The following is an 18,695-nucleotide window of genomic DNA, read 5'->3' on the forward strand; positions in this document are numbered from 1 at the left end:
TCTTCTTCGCATTTCAAGCTTAATGCTTATCGCATTTTAGCTTATTGCGTGCTCTCAACTTAGTGTTCTAGATGCACTTCCACAGTTATTAATTGAGAGCCTTCGATGCCTGTACAGTTTTTCCATTAGTATAATTGTGTGGCAAAATCATACTCTATTATGCCCAGAGAAGTCGAGAAATTTGCCAACCTGAAAAATTCTTAGACCGGACCGGGACTCGAACCCAGCCACCTCCAGCATGGTCTTGCTTTGTAACTGTGCTTTTACCGACTGAGCTAAGGGAGGCCCCAATTTCCAAGTTCCATAAAGTTCAAATAAAGGCCTGACAGAACTTTCAAGTTCCATAAAGTTCAAATAAAGTCCCGACAGAACTTTCATGTTCCATAAAGTTCAAATAAAGGGCTGACAGAACTTTCAAGTTCCATAAAGTTCAAATAAAGTTCCGGCAGAACTTTCAAGCCACATGAAGCAATCCGCACAAGTCTTTATTAGTAACAAAATTAAATGTACATAAATATGAAATGATGAGTGGCCCGAATAAATCATAATTCTTATATTTAGCAAGTACATCAACATTCTATCCAAACATAAAAAAAAATAAAGAATAGTTTCCTGGTTTCGAACCCCTGTTTTCGGGGTTCCACTGCGCCACAAGTATGTTGGATTATCATGCCGGCAAACACCAATTTAAAATTCATGAAGGTGTTGTGTTTCGTTATCAAGTCAGTCAGCTGGCACTAGGCGGGACAACAGGTCACTTTAATATATCTAGATAGAGTTGGAATTAGGGCGTAACAGCTTTTGTAAAAAAAAAATTATTTCATCTGATTCTAAGACAAAGCCACCATGCCAAACAGTTAGACAAAAAAAAAAAACTGCAAAAAATGACCTTTTTTTCGTTTTGGCTTATTAGTTTTTAGATGGTCTTAGATGTATCTTATTGTTGTTTATGTCAATTTTGTTGTCATGGTTACAACATTGAAGATTTGTCAGATTTTGTATCATCAGAATCAGAATCAGCGAAAAAACGTGTTGTCTTTAAGATTTTCAATCTATTTTTAGAAAAATCTAAAAGAATTTTTGAAAACTTAATAAACGTATAAAAACTTAATAAACATATAAAAACTTAATAAACATATAAAAACAATGGAAAAATGATATTTTCACCGATAAAATATTTTAAACCTCTCAGTTCTTCAAACTAGAGGTCACAAACTATGATCCCACGGAATAAAATTTAAGGTTCATTCACTTTTTATAAAGTCACCTTCAACAAAGCGTGAGGTTGGATAAAAAATGCTGTAAGAACGTTTAAACAGCAGAAAATTGTTACCTGGGAATCCATCCAACTCATATATTTTCCATCAGTTGCACGTATTGAGCAACTGATGGAAAATATATAAGTTCGATGGATTCCCAGGTAACAATTTTCTGCTGTTTTTTTTCAGCATTTTTTATCCAACCTTTGTCTGAACAAATGTTGTACTTAAGAAATGAAAGTCTTTATTCAGCCCATACACATCTAAATTTGGTGATTTTATCAAGTTTCACACTTATTAGTGACTCTATATGAAGCTGAAAATAAGCTTAACAAGGACTTCTTCGCGTTTCCTAATGAGCGATTTATTTATTCGCTTCTTAAGTTATGTGAAGAAGTGTTTGTTAAGCTCATAATCAGCATGTTTTAATCTATTAACAAGCTTTATGCACTGTTGCTAATTCTATTTTTAGAACATGAAATAGTTTTTAAAGCTTTCATAATCATTTGATCAGCATTATAAATATTATAATATAAATAAATCATTATAAAGAGTGTTCGGAATTCACGATGGCTAACACTGGATGTGGCTTAGATTGTTTTGCCAATGAACACTAATTTATATAAATACATTACCTGTCTGCTTAGGGAATGGATCATCTGTCCTCTGGTTTCATAGCTACTCACTGTATAATCTGGTCCATCTGCAACTTCATAATCGTCGGTGAAAAATAACGCGCCACATGAAGTCAAAAGCTTTCAACGTAATAGCTGCACGCAAGCTGAACATAATTATGTCGAGGAGGAGCAAGAAAACTGTAGCTGTTAAAGACCGTTGTTTTGGTTTTGTTTCGATTCGTTGTGTTTCGTTCTGGAAATTTTTGATGTGACCGGACAAAAAAGACGAGCTCTTGGTCAAGGACCAGTCTTCAAGACTAAGCCCGAAATGGACCAAGCTTCCGTGCTCAATACGAATTCAGAAGCTCAACAGCTACCACCTTCAAAGAAATTGAAAACAAAAGGGGCCGTCAAAGGATTTCAACCCAATTTCAACGAACTCATGAACACATGTATAATTATTTCAAAAACAAATATAAATTATTGACAAAGTTTTTAACAAAAGGAACTCCGACGACGGCCAACCACGAAACGAGCCATCGGCATCGATTTCTGGTATGTCAGCTGAAATCATCGTGCTACCACCGATCGACACACAGTCGTAAAACATGCCGATTCGTCTGTCCCAGCCAACCGATGATACGGAACCGCCCGTAGAGTACATTTTCAATGCAGAGTAGGTGAGCTTCAAGTTCAATTTTCACCCTAGGTTTCAGATGTCCGGACTGACTTGAGGTTTGGACGTAATTGCTTTTGTAAACAAACAGCTCAATAGTAAAATTCTCGCAAATTAAAGCTCAATCTCGAAAACTAATATTGCATTCTGGAAGAGGAATGATTCCTCTATGATATGGTATAGTTTGTTTGCGAGAAATCACCGATTGACGAGTTTGTTATTGGATCAGTCCGGATGTGCTTCTGAACATACGTCGATCCGTTTCGTCAATGGTATTGAGCGGGATGTTCCAAAAAGGCACATTATTACCAAGTTATGATGCACAGATGAAAACCTAACTGAATACCTTCCTATTTTCTAGCAATTAATCGATGGAGATGAACTTAAGAAAGAAATTGTTGCAAAGATTGAGGAAACACCGTATTATTAAAAAAGTTACGGATGCAACCATGCAAGCAATGAAAACGTTGATTTATTCACAAAACTGAGTTGCATAGCTTCGCAGTAGGACCGAAATTGTAAACATTTGGTTGTCGTTTAAAATGGCTTAAAAAAAGTATCTGGGAATTTATAAAGACGCTTAAGCAACTTTTTGGCAGCCTTATAGAAGTATTGCTAACATGACTAATTAGAAGTGTACTGTTTAGTTGAAAATTCTTCTATTAAGCTTGTTCATCAGCTTTAGGCAAAATGCTGATTTAAATAACTTGAAGTAGCTTATATACCATTTAATCCAATATCAATTTAGCGTTTACTTTATTCAGCCTTTAGCGCTTTTAACCAACCAATAATCAGCCATTTCTCTCACAATACAGCTTTCATTGTTGCTTGGGTTTCTTAGATGCACGGATTTCGGTCCCGCATGATAGACTAGATGTCGAAACGCATATTTTTGGATCGAAAGCTTATTCAGACCTTTGTGGCCAAGGACATCAACTCATCCAACTGTCCTCAATTCCACCCAATGGAAAAAATATGAGCATGGAAGATGCCCAAGTAACCAACAAGCCCGATAATCGCCCTTTTTGGTTTGTAAGGCTGCTATACGATTGATATAAGGTTCGGAAACCCTATATTTACCTTATATAGCAAAAAGAGCGATTATCGGGTAGTTAGCGGGCTTGGTGGTTACTTGGGTGGAAACATGATTTCGGTATGTTAAATTTTTATAACATTCTAGCAAACAACGAAGTTGAATTTAAGGGAAACTAAAACCGTTTATTTTCATGAAAATAATATAATTTGTATAATATCTATACTCAGTCCACATTCTCATTGAATAAATAACTTATTTGTAATCGATCACGCAGAGTTGATTTCTAATCATTCATCTTCAATCAAATCTTGATAATTAATCTATTCAGTCGACCTCCTCAACGGTGGGTCCCGTTCGGCCTCCGAAGCCTCCCGCTTGTTGGCCACAGCTCGAGGCTCCTGCCGATGATCCTGCGCCCTGATGCAATCGAGTCATAATTGGACTGCACACTCGACTCAGTTCCTGCATTTTGTGATCGAATTCGTCCTTCTCGGCCATCGTATTTCCATCCAACCAACGAAGGATCTCGTCACACTTGTCCTTCACTGTGTTCTTGTCCGACTCGCTCAACTTGTCACCGGCCGATTCCAGTGACTGTTTCAACTGGAAGCAGTAACTCTCCAATTGATTTCTGGCCGTAACACGTTCCTTCTGCTTCTCGTCTTCCTCGTGGAATCTCTCCGCCTCGGCCAACATTCGATCGATGTCCGCCTGACTCAATCGACCCTTGTCGTTCTTGATTGTGATGTTCTTCTCCTTTCCGGTACTCTTCTCCTTGGCCGATACATTCAGAATACCGTTTGCGTCCAGATCGAATGTGACCTCAATCTGAGGAACACCTCTCGGAGCTGGTGGAATGCCTGATAGGTCGAACTGACCAAGTCGATTGTTGTCCTTGGTCATAACTCGTTCTCCTTCGAATACCTGGATCGATACTCCCGGCTGGTTGTCCGCGTAAGTCGAGAATATCTGAGTTTGCTTGCATGGAATTCGGCTGTTGCGTTCAACAAGCTTGGTCATCACACCGCCAGCTGTTTCGATTCCTAGAGATAATGGAGCCACATCTACCAGCAGCACATCTTGAATCTTCTCGTCCTTATCGCCACTGAGAATGGCAGCTTGAATAGCAGCACCATAAGCCACGGCTTCGTCTGGGTTGATTGACAAGTTCAGAGACTTTCCACAGAAGAAGTTCTGAAGCAATGATTGGACCTTTGGAATGCGTGTTGATCCACCGACTAGTACTATGTCATCGATTGATCTCTTGTCCATTTTGGCATCGGATAGAGCTTTCTCAACTGGTAGCAGTGTAGAACGGAACAAATCAGAGCAGAGTTCCTCGAATCGAGCACGGGATATTTTCGTGTAATAGTCAATTCCATCGATTAGAGCATCGATTTCAATTGTGGCTTCAGTGCTGGATGACAATGTTCGCTTTGCTCGTTCACATGCCGTTCTCAGACGTCGTAGAGCACGAGGATTGGATGAGATATCTTTCTTGAACTTGCGTTTGAACTCTTCCACGAAGTGTGACACCATTCGATTGTCAAAGTCTTCTCCTCCCAGGTGAGTGTCACCAGCCGTAGATCGAACTTCAAACAGCGATCCCTCGTCGATGGTCAGAATCGAGACATCAAAGGTTCCACCTCCCAGATCGAAGATCAACACATTTCGCTCACCTTTGAGGTTCTTATCCAACCCATAAGCCAATGCAGCAGCCGTCGGTTCATTGATGATTCTCATGACATTCAGTCCTGCAATGGCACCAGCATCCTTCGTGGCCTGACGCTGAGAATCGTTGAAATAGGCAGGAACTGTGATGACTGCATTCTTCACGCTTGTTCCCAGGTAAGCCTCAGCCGTTTCCTTCATCTTTGTCAACACCATCGAGCTGATTTCTTCCGGAGCAAACCGTTTTCTCTCGCCTTTGAACTCGACTTCGATCTTCGTTTTGCCACCATCGTTGTACACCGTGAATGGCCAATGTTTGATGTCGGCCTGAATCTTTGGATCATCGAACTTGCGACCAATCAATCGTTTGGCGTCGAAAACTGTGTTCTTCGGGTTCATCGCCACCTGGTTCTTGGCCGCATCGCCGATCAGCCGTTCCGTGTCCGAGAATGCCACATAGCTGGGGGTGGTTCGGTTTCCCTGGTCGTTTGCGATGATTTCCACTTTGCCATGCTGGAACACACCCACGCAGGAGTATGTCGTTCCCAAGTCAATACCGATTGCAGACATTTTTTTCCCTTATACTGTAGTTTTGTAACACTTGATGCAGAATAAATCACTTTTAACTTGATGCACTTGGGATTCACAAATTTCTTCACTTTGAGATTTGAATTTGCTTTGAGTTTTATCGCGCTTTGCTTGTGCTTTACTCTCTTGCTTGAACAGTTATGAGGAGAGGAGCTCGAATCGGGGGTTTATATAGTGAACCCGTGCAGTTCTAGAAAACTCGAGTGGCTTCCACGAATGTTCGAGCACTTTCATGTGTATTGCTTGGAGTTTGCTAGTGACTGCGCTGTGCTGCATAGGTATGCGTTTCACGAAGAATCATTACAGTGAAACCAGTGTTGGCATGGATAATTATAACAAGAGATATGCTGGTTATAGTTACCATGTCAATGATGGTTCTTTATGAAAATTTTATCATCGAAATGAAGGAAGTGTATAGAATAATTACTGGCAAAACATAAATCATCAAAATGTATAAAAACGAAAATACTATTCCAAGGGAACCATTTAATAAGAGGGTCTACTGTGAATGCCGGTTCGTGTTCGTGGTTCGAATATTCAATAACATTCGAGTACAAACGAGGATTGTCGAGTGTGGATGTATCTGATTGGTGTATGGAAAATGAGAAAGTTCTTCCGGAAAATTCTTTGCCTTTAAATTCGATCCTAAAAATTCTTTGCACAAATTTAACACATAAATCAATGTTATATACCAGACAAATGTTTAGGTGAGATTTGATACTGAAGGTTATTTACACAATTCGATCAAACCTTTTCTAAATAATGTTCTAGTGAGAAATATTGATCTCATTGAATTCAACTGAACATTGGCTGCCTTGATGATTTTGCTGTATTCTGTCGACAATATAAAAGCCTGTCGAAATGATTCAAGGAATAAAGGTTTTCAGTTAATACATCAGTTTTATTGTATTGATTTTATGGAACAATTATGGTTTATACTTTCAGATAGAATTTGAATCCAATCATACGACAGTAGAAACTTAAATTATGTTTAAAAGAGAATAAATTAGGAGGTATGTCGTAGTTCAGGTGACGGTTATAATCCTAAAACAAACATCGTGGTTGGATTTTGATTCACATTGGAACATTGCACACATGGAGCATTCCAATATCACTATTTCACCTGCTTGAAATCCTGCAGGTAAAAATAAGTACTCAATCATATTTTGGCAATGGCAATAATTATTAAATATTTAGCTTCCTAATGTTTTCTAGAGCTTGACTTCATTAAAACCGCTTGCCAGTACAGTTTTAAAGCTGCTACTTGCTTCAAATATGTAGATTGTTTTATTTTTTCTACTGTACGAAACTAATACTGTGCAATTATTTTTTGCACAAGAGTTTAAAGTGGTGCAAAATGCGCAAAAAAAAAAATGATAAACAGTGTATCGCAAAATTGAGCGTACGCCCTAGCGGAATATTTTTTGAATCATGCTGAATAGATATTTTTAAATCTTGGCTGGTGGTTAAACAGATGTTTATTGATTTATCGTTTTAGTTTTGGACTGGAATAACTTGTATGGAGTTAGACTTATTTCAGTAAAACGCACAGTTGTCAACTTTTTACCTAGCGGACGAATTTTATTAAAATTAGAGAATATGAGTGATCTATATTATGAAAAAAATTGAGCAAAATTTCAAAAAGCTTAGTTCAATCAAGAAATTAAGGTTTTTCAAGGAAAAGGCATTTTCTTTGCTCTTACTTTTAATACACGCAACCAAATAAGCCCAACACTTTACAAATAATTGATAAATTTATGATGATTCTGCAGCCAGAAATTCAGAAACGTATCTCTTTAAATTGTGCTATTAAAGTTGTTTATTCTAAATGCACATCTGTACGCTCAATTTTGAGATACACTTTTATTTGTCAACAGGTATTTTTTTTAGAATATTAAATGGAATGATAAATGCAGTAAATTTTTATTTTTCGTCTCCTTAATGTTGGTTTTCCTTCTTTCTGATGCAATCGTCATGATGATGAATCAATTGCATACACTGAATCCAGAAGAGAGAGTAAATCTGCTTTGTTGGCTTTTATTGTTGATATTACATGAAATGGATCGTTATGATCAAGCTCCTACTAAAATACCAACCATGCAATGTTGTCCAAATTAATCGAAATTATTCACCTCTCTTCTCAAGTCCTCAAGGCATAGTTTCCAATGTTGACCTAAAAATATCAATCATAACCCTAATAAAAATTGTATGGTTAATTTGCTTAACGACGTGTTCTGGGTATCATCCAAACCATTTGTGGAATAGTTCAATGATTTGGGTTATCATTCGTTTATGGTTATTTTTTATTAGGGAAGTTCGGTTAGAAGCTGCATATTATTCAACAGGCAGATTAAATTGTCTCTTATTTTGTATATTGGCCACAAATATATCCAGGTTCCCCTTCTCGACCAATCCATCAACTAGCAAAAATAACTCGTGATTCATAATAGCACTGATGAAATCTATGGCACGTTTAAAATATTTTCCAGAATATTTATGCTTCTATGGCGAATCAAAACAAAACAAATATGATGGCGCAGCCGTAGAAAACACACATACAACCTTAAAAGAAAGTACGAGAAAAATTTGCACCACTGTTCATTACTTTCCTCGTCTTCCCTTCTCACATGGTTGATCGAATGAACGTCTTCGTTTGTACAGTGGCACGCCAATTAGAGTGTGTAATTATTTCAGTGTTTAATATTCACCATCTACTGCAATGACACGATATTATCAGCCTCTTTGCACATCAATATGCACATTAATTTAAATTCTTTGTTTTCATTAACATTAGTATCGATGATTAAAACGAAACTTGAATACTGCGTCGCATTACGTTTAGTTAAAAGGTAAACGTTATGCCAGCACAGAGAATATTCTACGTAGACTCAATAACTTTCCCGCGAAAATTGCAATTGTTTTGGAGAACTAACTCTAAGTTCAATAATCTTACTCTGTTTAATTATTGGTCAACTTTTGTTTCCACTTAATAAGTAAACATTATGCATAGATATTCAGCTAATAATAAATAAATTGAAGAGAAAAACATTTCGCATAGATTTGAATTTCATATCATTATTATCCGTGCCAACACTGGTTTCACTGTAATGACTCTTCGTGAAACGCATACCTATGCAGCACAGCGAAGTCACTAGCAAATTCGAAGCAACGCACATGAAAGTGCTCGAATATTCCGTGGAAGCTACTCGAATTTTCTAGAACTGCACGGGTTCACTATATAAACCCCCGATTCGAGCTCCTCTCCTCATAACTGTTCAAGCAAGAGAGCAAAGCACAAGCAAAGCGCGACAAACCCCAAAGAAAATTCAAATCCTCAAGTGACAAATTTGTGAATCCCAAGTGCATCAAGTTAAAAGTGATTTATTCTGCATCAAGTGTTACAAAACTACAGTTTAAGAGTAAAAATGTCTGCAATCGGTATTGACTTGGGAACGACATACTCCTGTGTGGGTGTGTTCCAGCATGGCAAAGTGGAAATCATCGCAAACGACCAGGGAAATCGAACCACCCCCAGCTATGTGGCATTCTCGGACACGGAACGGCTGATCGGCGATGCGGCTAAGAACCAGGTGGCGATGAACCCGAAGAACACAGTTTTCGACGCCAAACGGTTGATTGGCCGCAAGTTCGATGATCCAAAGATTCAGGCCGACATCAAACACTGGCCATTCACGGTGTACAACGATGGTGGCAAAACGAAGATCGAAGTCGAGTTCAAAGGCGAGAGGAAACGGTTTGCTCCGGAAGAAATCAGCTCGATGGTGTTGACAAAGATGAAGGAAACGGCTGAGGCTTACCTGGGAACAAGCGTGAAGAATGCAGTCATCACAGTTCCTGCCTATTTCAACGATTCTCAGCGTCAGGCCACGAAGGATGCTGGTGCCATTGCAGGACTGAATGTCATGAGAATCATCAATGAACCGACGGCTGCTGCATTGGCTTATGGGTTGGATAAGAACCTCAAAGGTGAGCGAAATGTGTTGATCTTCGATCTGGGAGGCGGAACCTTCGATGTCTCGATTCTGACCATCGACGAGGGATCGCTGTTTGAAGTTCGATCTACGGCTGGTGACACTCACCTGGGAGGAGAAGACTTTGACAATCGAATGGTGTCACACTTCGTGGAAGAGTTCAAACGCAAGTTCAAGAAAGATATCTCATCCAATCCTCGTGCTCTACGACGTCTGAGAACGGCATGTGAACGAGCAAAGCGAACATTGTCATCCAGCACTGAAGCCACAATTGAAATCGATGCTCTCATCGATGGAATCGACTATTACACAAAAATATCCCGAGCTCGATTCGAGGAACTCTGCTCTGATTTGTTCCGCTCTACACTGCTACCAGTTGAGAAAGCTCTATCCGATGCCAAAATGGACAAGAGATCAATCGATGACATAGTACTAGTCGGTGGATCAACACGCATTCCAAAGGTCCAATCATTGCTTCAGAACTTCTTCTGTGGAAAGTCACTGAACCTGTCAATCAACCCAGACGAAGCCGTGGCTTATGGTGCTGCTATTCAAGCTGCCATTCTCAGTGGCGACAAGGACGAGAAGATTCAGGATGTGCTGCTGGTAGATGTGGCTCCACTATCTCTAGGAATCGAAACAGCTGGCGGTGTGATGACCAAGCTTGTTGAACGCAACAGCCGAATTCCATGCAAGCAAACTCAGATATTCTCGACTTACGCGGACAACCAGCCGGGAGTATCGATCCAGGTATTCGAAGGAGAACGAGTTATGACCAAGGACAACAATCGACTTGGCCAATTTGACCTATCAGGCATTCCACCAGCTCCGAGAGGTGTTCCACAGATTGAGGTCACATTCGATCTGGACGCAAACGGTATTCTAAATGTATCAGCCAAGGAGAAGAGTACCGGAAAGGAGAAGAACATCACAATCAAGAACGACAAGGGTCGATTGAGTCAGGCGGACATCGATCGAATGTTGGCCGAGGCGGAGAGATTCCACGAGGAGGACGAGAAGCAGAAGGAACGTGTTTCGGCCAGAAATCAATTGGAGAGTTACTGCTTCCAGTTGAAACAGTCGCTGGAATCGGCCGGTGACAAGTTGAGCGAGTCGGACAAGAACACAGTGAAGGACAAATGTGACGAGATCCTTCGATGGTTGGATGGAAATACAATGGCCGAGAAGGACGAATTCGATCACAAAATGCAGGAACTGAGTCGAGTGTGCGGTCCAATTATGACTCGGTTGCATCAGGGCGCAGGATCAACGGCAGGAGCCTCGAGCTGTGGCCAACAGGCGGGAGGCTTCGGAGGCCGAACGGGACCCACCGTTGAGGAGGTCGACTGAATAGATTAATTATCAAGATTTGATTGAAGATGAATGATTGAAAAATGGCTGCTAGGTTTTAAAGCACGTATTAGTTTGTATTTATTTACCATAATCAGTAGACTGAGATTATTAGCGAACAAATTTATGTATTGTTTTTTATGTAAATATATTAATTTTTTTTATTTAAAATAAAAGCTCTTTATGTATTTTCTATCCGAAACATACTGCACATTATTTTTTTTCGGAATCGTTCTTATTCAATCTGTAGACACCTTTTATTCTTTGTTTTGTAAAGTTATTTGCGTCTGAATGCAATAATAGCAGATGTTTCAATTCTTTATACAGGTTAATTTCCAGTTGTTGGACACCACCTAATGTTGCACACTTCACATTGATTGCTTTGTAGCATTTATCCATTACCGTGTTGTTTATCGATGCGTGTGGCATTTTAATCATGTGTCAATTGTTGAATGATAAAACATATTTGTCTGATATTCAGTATAGGAAATATTGGAATTAAAAAGGTTTTAAATATGTTTGACATCGTGCAAATGACTTCAGTAAATTTTTTAATAGTTTAGCTTTCCTCAGTTGCAGAATAAACTATTTCAAGCTAAAAATAAGAGCGTTAGTGATAAACCTTTGTAATGAATTATGATTAAGATTATTGATTCATCATAATCACTAATCATGAACTTTTAAGAGATCAATCATAATTCATTAATCTTGATCATATACCTCATATACTTTAATTATTACATGGGCATAATATAATCAATGAATAATCATTCTAGATATAGGAAATGTGCAGATCACGTAGCTTTTATGAATTCTCGGAATTGTTACCGTTTGTAGCATCTCTCGAATTTTGCAAGTCTCCGTTTAAATTTAAATAACAATTGCTATAAGTATATCCCTAGTTTTAGTACACTACACGCTTAGAAAAAATCACCGAATTCTCAACAGCTGAACGGTCGGTAATGTTTTCGGTAATCGAGAACATTACCGAAACATCTGTAGACTGGATCAGCAAAATTAGCTGTCAAATTTACCGATGTGCATTGCTTGATTTGTAGTCTGCTTTACCGGATAACTGTAATTTTGAGGACGATATGCAAATCGAAAATTACCGAGAGACCTGTAATGTGCTTCAACTTAAACATGAGCCCTGGGGGAGACCCATGTAACTAATTCGTGAAGTTGTCGAGTTTCCATGAGAGAAGCTCATATATTTCCCAGACAATAAGTTGCTCAAATAGTTGTTCATAATTGGTGAAAGCCCACTATCGTGGAGTTTATCCGAAAGGACGTCGATACAAATAGAATCAAAAGCCCCCTTAATGTCCAAGAAAACTGAACCCATTTGCTGTTTTTGCGCATAGGCCAGTTGAATTTCAGTTGAAAGCAACGCAAGACAGTCGCTTGTTCCTTTGCCTCTCCGAAATCCAAATTGCGTATCTGAAAGTAAACCATTCGACTCGACCCATTGGTCTAGACGAAAATTAATCATTTTCTCCAACAATTTCCGTATACAGGACAGCATCGCGATGGGACGGTACGAGTTATAATCCGACGCGGGTTTACCGGGTTTTCGAATGGCGATAACTCTTACTTGCCTCCAGTCATCCGGAACAATGTTGTGCTCCAGAAATTGATTGAATAAGTTCAACAAGCGTATCTTCGCGACGTCTGGGAGATTTTTAAGCAAGTTGAACTTGATTCTATCCATTCCTGGAGCTGAATTGTTACATGAAAGGAGAGCAAGTGCGAATTCCACCATCGAAAACGGGGAATTAAAATCTCCAAAGATCAACCGTGGCTCCGGCATAGCCGTGCAGATATCCGAGAAACTTTGACGAGAAATTGCAGTTCTCGGTGGAAGATATACTGAGGCAATACTGAGGCATTTACCTCGAATGTTAACCTGACATACAACAACTTCAATGCCTGTCACCGAAGGCAGATCGATTCTGTAGAAGGAATGGAGCTTGTTGATCCCCAGAAGCACCCCTTCATACGAATCTGCGCGGTCAAGGCGAATAATGTTGAAATCGTGGAAAGCAAGATCGTTGCCTGAAGAGTGCCATGTTTCACAAAGGGCAAATGCATCAGAAAGTAAATTGTTAACTAAAAATTTAAATGCGTCAAGTTTTGGCATAAGACTTCTACAGTTCCACTGAAGAACAGAGATCATATCCCCGACCTCATTCGGAGAATTATCCATCAAAGGATATGATCGATGCAAGGAAGGACCACCTAGAAGCTAGTTGCTTCAAAAGATTTTTCACCATTGGCAGCACTAAATTAATAATGCTCCTCGTTGAGTCAGAGATATTGAATATATTGAAGAAGCTATCCACAATACCAGAAAACGTGAACATGCGAGCATGTTCTTGCTGATTATTCAGCTGTTTTTCTGGCCGAAAAACTGGGACATCTGGGGTTCTAGATGATCCTGGAAGTGACGGAAAGTTCTTGTCATAATTACAAGGTTTAAAACCCGGTGGAATGGGTTTCGGTGCATTTCCGTTACCTCTTGATTTTTCAAAGGGGGGAGTCCATAAAAGTGGCCTTACGAGGCTTAAGGATGGGGGGGGGGGGTTTGGCTCGTTTTCTCGTATTGCCTTTAAAGACAACTGGACTACCCTCACCGCCCTCTGAGTCAGAGTCTAGATCATCAACTGGTCAAATGGAGAAAGTGTTACTGCTTTTTGGAGTGATCTGAGAAGGTGAAGCCGTATTCTTCAAGAGTTCTCCTATTGTTCTCTTGGAGCGAGCTTGCAGAGACCGCTTAATGTTGTCTCCCTGCTGTTCATACCCCGGGCAGTCAGTCAAGGTATGATACAGGCTCTCCTTGCAGTACACGCATTTTGGAGGAGCACTGCAAGGACTCTCTTGATACTGCTCGTCACACTGATCGCAGCGTGGTTTGTTCGAGCAGTAGTCCGATGTGTGACCAAGTTGTTTGCATTTCGAGCAGTTCATTACCCGAGGTACAAACAGACGTACAGGCAGCCGAACCTTGCCAATAGCTACGTAGTGAGGTAACGCTGAACCCGAAAAGGTTACACGAGGCGGTTTGCTTTACCACGAAAGATTCCGGAATGGTCGGAGTTTCGATTCAATGAATTTGAATCAACGCATGAATATAATTTTTATGTATGATGAAGTCGCTTACCAATACAAAAATAGGAAAATTTTTGAAAGCCTCTGTAATTTTAAGGAGAAATAGGGAAAATGGCTCTAATGTTGGCCAATGGATCTAAGATTGGGCCTGTAGCGGTATTCGAATTAGATATTAAATTAATGTAGCATGAAGTTCAAATGCTACAAATGTTCACTGTTACTATTCGAAACGACACGCACTATCCCAGTTCACTTGTATGCAACTGGTGAACTCATATCAAGAGTAAATTATCCCTGCATGAAATTTCACTCATTATTTGTTCATCCGCTCACTAGACGCGTAAGTTTTCTCATTTGAGGTGGCATGAAATTTGATCCGTGGGATTGAGTATAATCTCCCAGTAGGATTACTTGTCGTCGGAAATTTAATAATAAGAAAAACACTTTAAGTTACAGATTGGAATGAGCTAGACAGATGTGGGATACTTGGGAGGAACAGAGATAGTATCTCTGATCGAATCGGAAGGTAATCGGAGATCGCCTTTTGATAAGATAGTTTTTTCGGTTTCCGGAACGAAGGCCAAGAATTATTTTAGCGGCCTTTCTGAGGAATCCCAAGATTTTTCTCGTCCACTTTAATCCAACCCGTGGAAGAGGCAGGACTGTGAAGTTTTTTGGTATAGTTTCACGGTGTGTTTGTAGAGGTATATTTAAATGTGAGAAGTGTCTTTAAGTTCAGTGTAATTAATTGTTCGTTGATTCCTTTTGATTAGGTGTAGTTACTACTGAATAAGTTTAGTAGGCTAGTGCGGTACTGTGCGCGATTTAAGTTTCAACAAAAAGGTAAATGATTTACTATGCGGTTTTGCAACAATGCGCTCATCCAGTTGTACAGCCGTTTGACGGCTTTTTGTCTCTAGTTTCGTCCCACCACCTCCCGCTCGGCATACCGCGCCCCCCGTTATTACCACTACCCTGACCCCACGCGTCGGTATTAAAGGACCTAACTTCGGCCGGAGTTAGAAGGGAGCTGCGCCGTCAATATCGCGCTCCAGGTGAGCATTTTTCCCACCCACCGGGATATCACCACGAAAAGCAGTTGGTGAATTAACGAATCAAGACTCGCACCCAATTTGGTAAATCTTTTGTATTCCGTGCAGCGAGCGTCGCAGGGGTGACAGACGATGGTGAGGAGCAGTCGGTAAAGCAGAAGCGTGAGTAGAACCGTACAATGTCCGCATGCATGCATTAAATCTGGATGAAGCGCCAGTTATAAATAGCCATTTAGAAATCCGCACAGTTAGGTAGGGAATTAGAGAGAGAGAGTAAGAGAAGAATGAGGGTTCCCGGTTAAAAATGTTTAGATAATAAAATGTTCGTTCTATTAGTTTTTTCTAAATAAATGTTTTTCTATTCTGCTAAATAATTGTGTTGATTGTTAGGTTAGAATTTCCCGTTCAATGAGTGCACTGGTCTAAAGAAGTTTCTCACGTTTCGTTCGTTGTTGTAGTTTTCGTTGTTTGGTTTTATTCCAAGTCGGACTGCTTGGGAATCTCAGTCCATCATTTCTGTCCTGAAGCGTGTAGATTTTGTGTTTGGGGAAGAGCTTGACCTGTGATGAGAACAGGTCGTCCAGTGCATTCGCTCCGGTAGAAAGACGGTTTGTGGTTAGTTTTCATTCGGTTGTGTAATTACAGCTGATCTGGCAGTAACAGAGTAGCAACCGTGGGCGGTCAATCAAGCTCAAGCTCAAGCAAGCTCAAGCTATTGAAAATTTGGTCGATTGCTGAATTTATGTATGGGCCCAAATTAGGGGCACTTAGGCCGACATTACATCCATTGTAATAATTTTATTGAAAAGTTTTTCTTCCAAGAACTGTTTTATTTGAAATTGCTCCATCTTGGAAGAACCTTTATACATTGTCTTATAACATAAGGTCATCGCAAAAAAAAAAATCAAGAAAATCGTACTAGGGGAAATGGCTCTACTGTTGGCCTATGGATCTAAGATTGGGCCCATCGCTAGAAATGTATGTATGTATGGGCCCAAATTAGGGGCATTTAGGCCGATATTATATCCATTTCCCCTACTTATAGTATTTACATTGTTAGATTTGGTTTCTTTTTTCATAAATTTATCAAATTTGTTTCAGTGTGTTTTTTTCCTTTATAGTCTTCATTTCTCTGCAACTTCATCTCATACACAATTTTGATACAATGAACAGTTTTAGAGAAAGTCTTTTATAAAAAAATCATGTTTGAACACTCATCCGCCCTTTTAAAAAATTAGTCTTGAGTCAAAATGGTCTCGTGATATGAGGAAAAATCATAATATCCAATGCTGAAAACATGTTGAAAGTTTCATTTAGATTGGAAAGGGTCGTGTCAGATTTCAGCTGGAAACGCTTTGTGTTAAATTTATTATATGTCACCGTCCAGTTTAGTTCAGAGCCCAAAAAAATATGAGACTGTGCAAAAAATGGTAAAGATTGAAGAAGATTTAGAGGTCTGGCAAATTTACAAACTGGAGGGTGGTCTATAAGAAATCTAACACTTTTTTCGAAATGAAACATCCTAATGTACATTAGACTGATGCAAAATTTGACTTTTTCGCTCCACAGTGCTTAAATGGTTTCAAATCGGATCCTGATTAGCCTCACAAAGTTACAACTCATTTGGTTAGAAACAGACTTCGCACAAGCCATTTAAAGTTTACATGTAAATTATTATGGGAAATCTCAACTTTTTGTTCATTGCCTTCTATTATTTTTCCATATTAAGCTGCGAAACAGTTCAACACCCATTCTTATAAAAAAAAATTCTCAGCTACAACTTTGCTGAAGACCGTTTCTATGTAAAACGAGACAGGAAAAAGTTACTAATTATTTAAGAGATTGGTAAACTTATGACATGATCAAGCAGCTGCTCTGTAGGCAACACTGTACTCTGCAGTATGACATAGTAGCCATGATTTTTGTGTCCTATTCAACGCCCCAGAAACACCAATGTTGCCTGCTGAGCCGTTGATTGAGCATGATAATAAGACATCAGCGCATTGAACCATTGATAATTTTCGATCCTTGCATTTAATCAAAAAGTGGTATTCAGTCAGGATCCGATTTGGAATCGTTTAAGTATTGTGGAGCGAAAATTTCAAATTTTGCATCACTCTAATGTACATCCTTTCATTCAAACGGTCTCACGGTGCCGCGTTAATTGTTGGGCATCAGCTAGTTATAAAGTGCTCCAAGAACCTTGATTCGAAATTCACTAACTTATTTTAAACCTATGGATTGAACCAAAACAAAATCATTAAAATTTCTGATCAACCCCATTCTACAGCGGTTTAAAATAAAGCTTTTATCCACGTATCCAGAGAACTTGCCAGCATTTTCTGAAGCTCGCTCTCATGATTCATTCGTCTCTCACTTCCAAAAATATGTAGAAGAGTGAAACTCACATTCATCCAAGCTTCCACATGGCCCACACGGCCAATGAGAACAACCCAAATTTGAGTTTAGTTTACTCATAATAGCCAAAAGTGCAGGTACTCAGCGATGAGTAAATTTTCCTTATTAGAGATTTGTTTAGATTTTTCTCCTTTAGCTTACTTAAATCTTTGGTTTTTATTAGTTAGGTAGGTTCCGATTCAACACATTGTAGTTTCATTTTTATACCTATGATCTTGACTTTTTTACCTAGGGGATGAGTACTTAAGGGGGTTAGATTTTGATAAGTTCTTTAGTGGGAATGACACTGATGAAGACTGTACATTGTAGTCGAAATACGTATCTGTCATGGATACCAAAATTAATTAAGTGGAATTAAATGGAAGATAAACTCTTTTGCTGTTTTACTCAAAAATCTGCCGAAAATTGTCGAAAATTATACTCAGCCTAGAAGTAGTATCAATTGACTGAGTGAATCCAATCTTTACTTTTCTCATATTTGGATTTTTTCCTGGAAAAACCTGGAAAAACATGAAGCAAATTTACTCATAGCTGAGTAAATTTCCTGCACCTTATGTGATTTATGAGTAAACTAAACTCAAATTTGGGTCGTTCTCATTCGCCGTGCTGCAAGCGTCATTCCTCACGCTTTTCCTAACTTTGAATGCACTCACGCACAGCTGGGCACGTTCATTCCGAAGATCGACAGTCTGCCGGTAGAGAACCAACCACCACCCGCACCATCATCATCATCGGCGTCGTCGTGTGACCCGAGCCGAGCGCGCTCGCATAAGGACCTTTCGGCAGATATGGGCAGGTCAAGTCAGTCTGCCAGTCAGCTGTGTTTCAGTTTCGTCGCGAGTCCTGAATCAGTCGAATCGTTTCTAGCTGGTGTTCCGTCGTGGTCGGTTCAAACTGAATAAAGTGGACTTGAAAGTTGGCAGGCAGA

The 18,695-nt window shown here is 39.5% G+C and overlaps 2 protein-coding genes across 2 annotated transcripts; one reads left to right on the forward strand and one right to left on the reverse strand.

Moving 5' to 3' along the window:
• Positions 1 to 3,876: 3,876 nt before the first annotated feature.
• Positions 3,877 to 5,852, reverse strand: LOC135706727 (heat shock protein 70 B2-like). The gene has a single exon (XM_065228380.1). It carries the CDS (start codon positions 5,827 to 5,829, stop codon positions 3,913 to 3,915), a length of 1,917 nt encoding a protein of 638 aa, XP_065084452.1. The 5' UTR covers positions 5,830 to 5,852; the 3' UTR covers positions 3,877 to 3,912.
• Positions 5,853 to 9,179: 3,327 nt separating this feature from the next.
• LOC135706722 (heat shock protein 70 B2-like) lies at positions 9,180 to 11,203 on the forward strand. Its single transcript, XM_065228370.1, has one exon. It carries the CDS (start codon positions 9,273 to 9,275, stop codon positions 11,187 to 11,189), a length of 1,917 nt encoding a protein of 638 aa, XP_065084442.1. The 5' UTR covers positions 9,180 to 9,272; the 3' UTR covers positions 11,190 to 11,203.
• Positions 11,204 to 18,695: the final 7,492 nt, after the last annotated feature.

This window comes from Ochlerotatus camptorhynchus, unplaced genomic scaffold (assembly GCF_037179485.1).
Source record: "Ochlerotatus camptorhynchus isolate MF236.1 unplaced genomic scaffold, CSIRO-AGI_Acam_v1.1 ptg000290l, whole genome shotgun sequence".
NCBI lineage: Eukaryota > Metazoa > Arthropoda > Insecta > Diptera > Culicidae > Ochlerotatus > Ochlerotatus camptorhynchus.

Bases quoted from the DNA above. Each gene is read 5' to 3' on its own strand.
- LOC135706722 (XM_065228370.1), top strand. From the start codon at position 9,273: ATGTCTGCAATCGGTATTGACTTGGGAACGACATACTCCTGTGTGGGT.
- LOC135706727 (XM_065228380.1), bottom strand. From the start codon at position 5,829: ATGTCTGCAATCGGTATTGACTTGGGAACGACATACTCCTGCGTGGGT.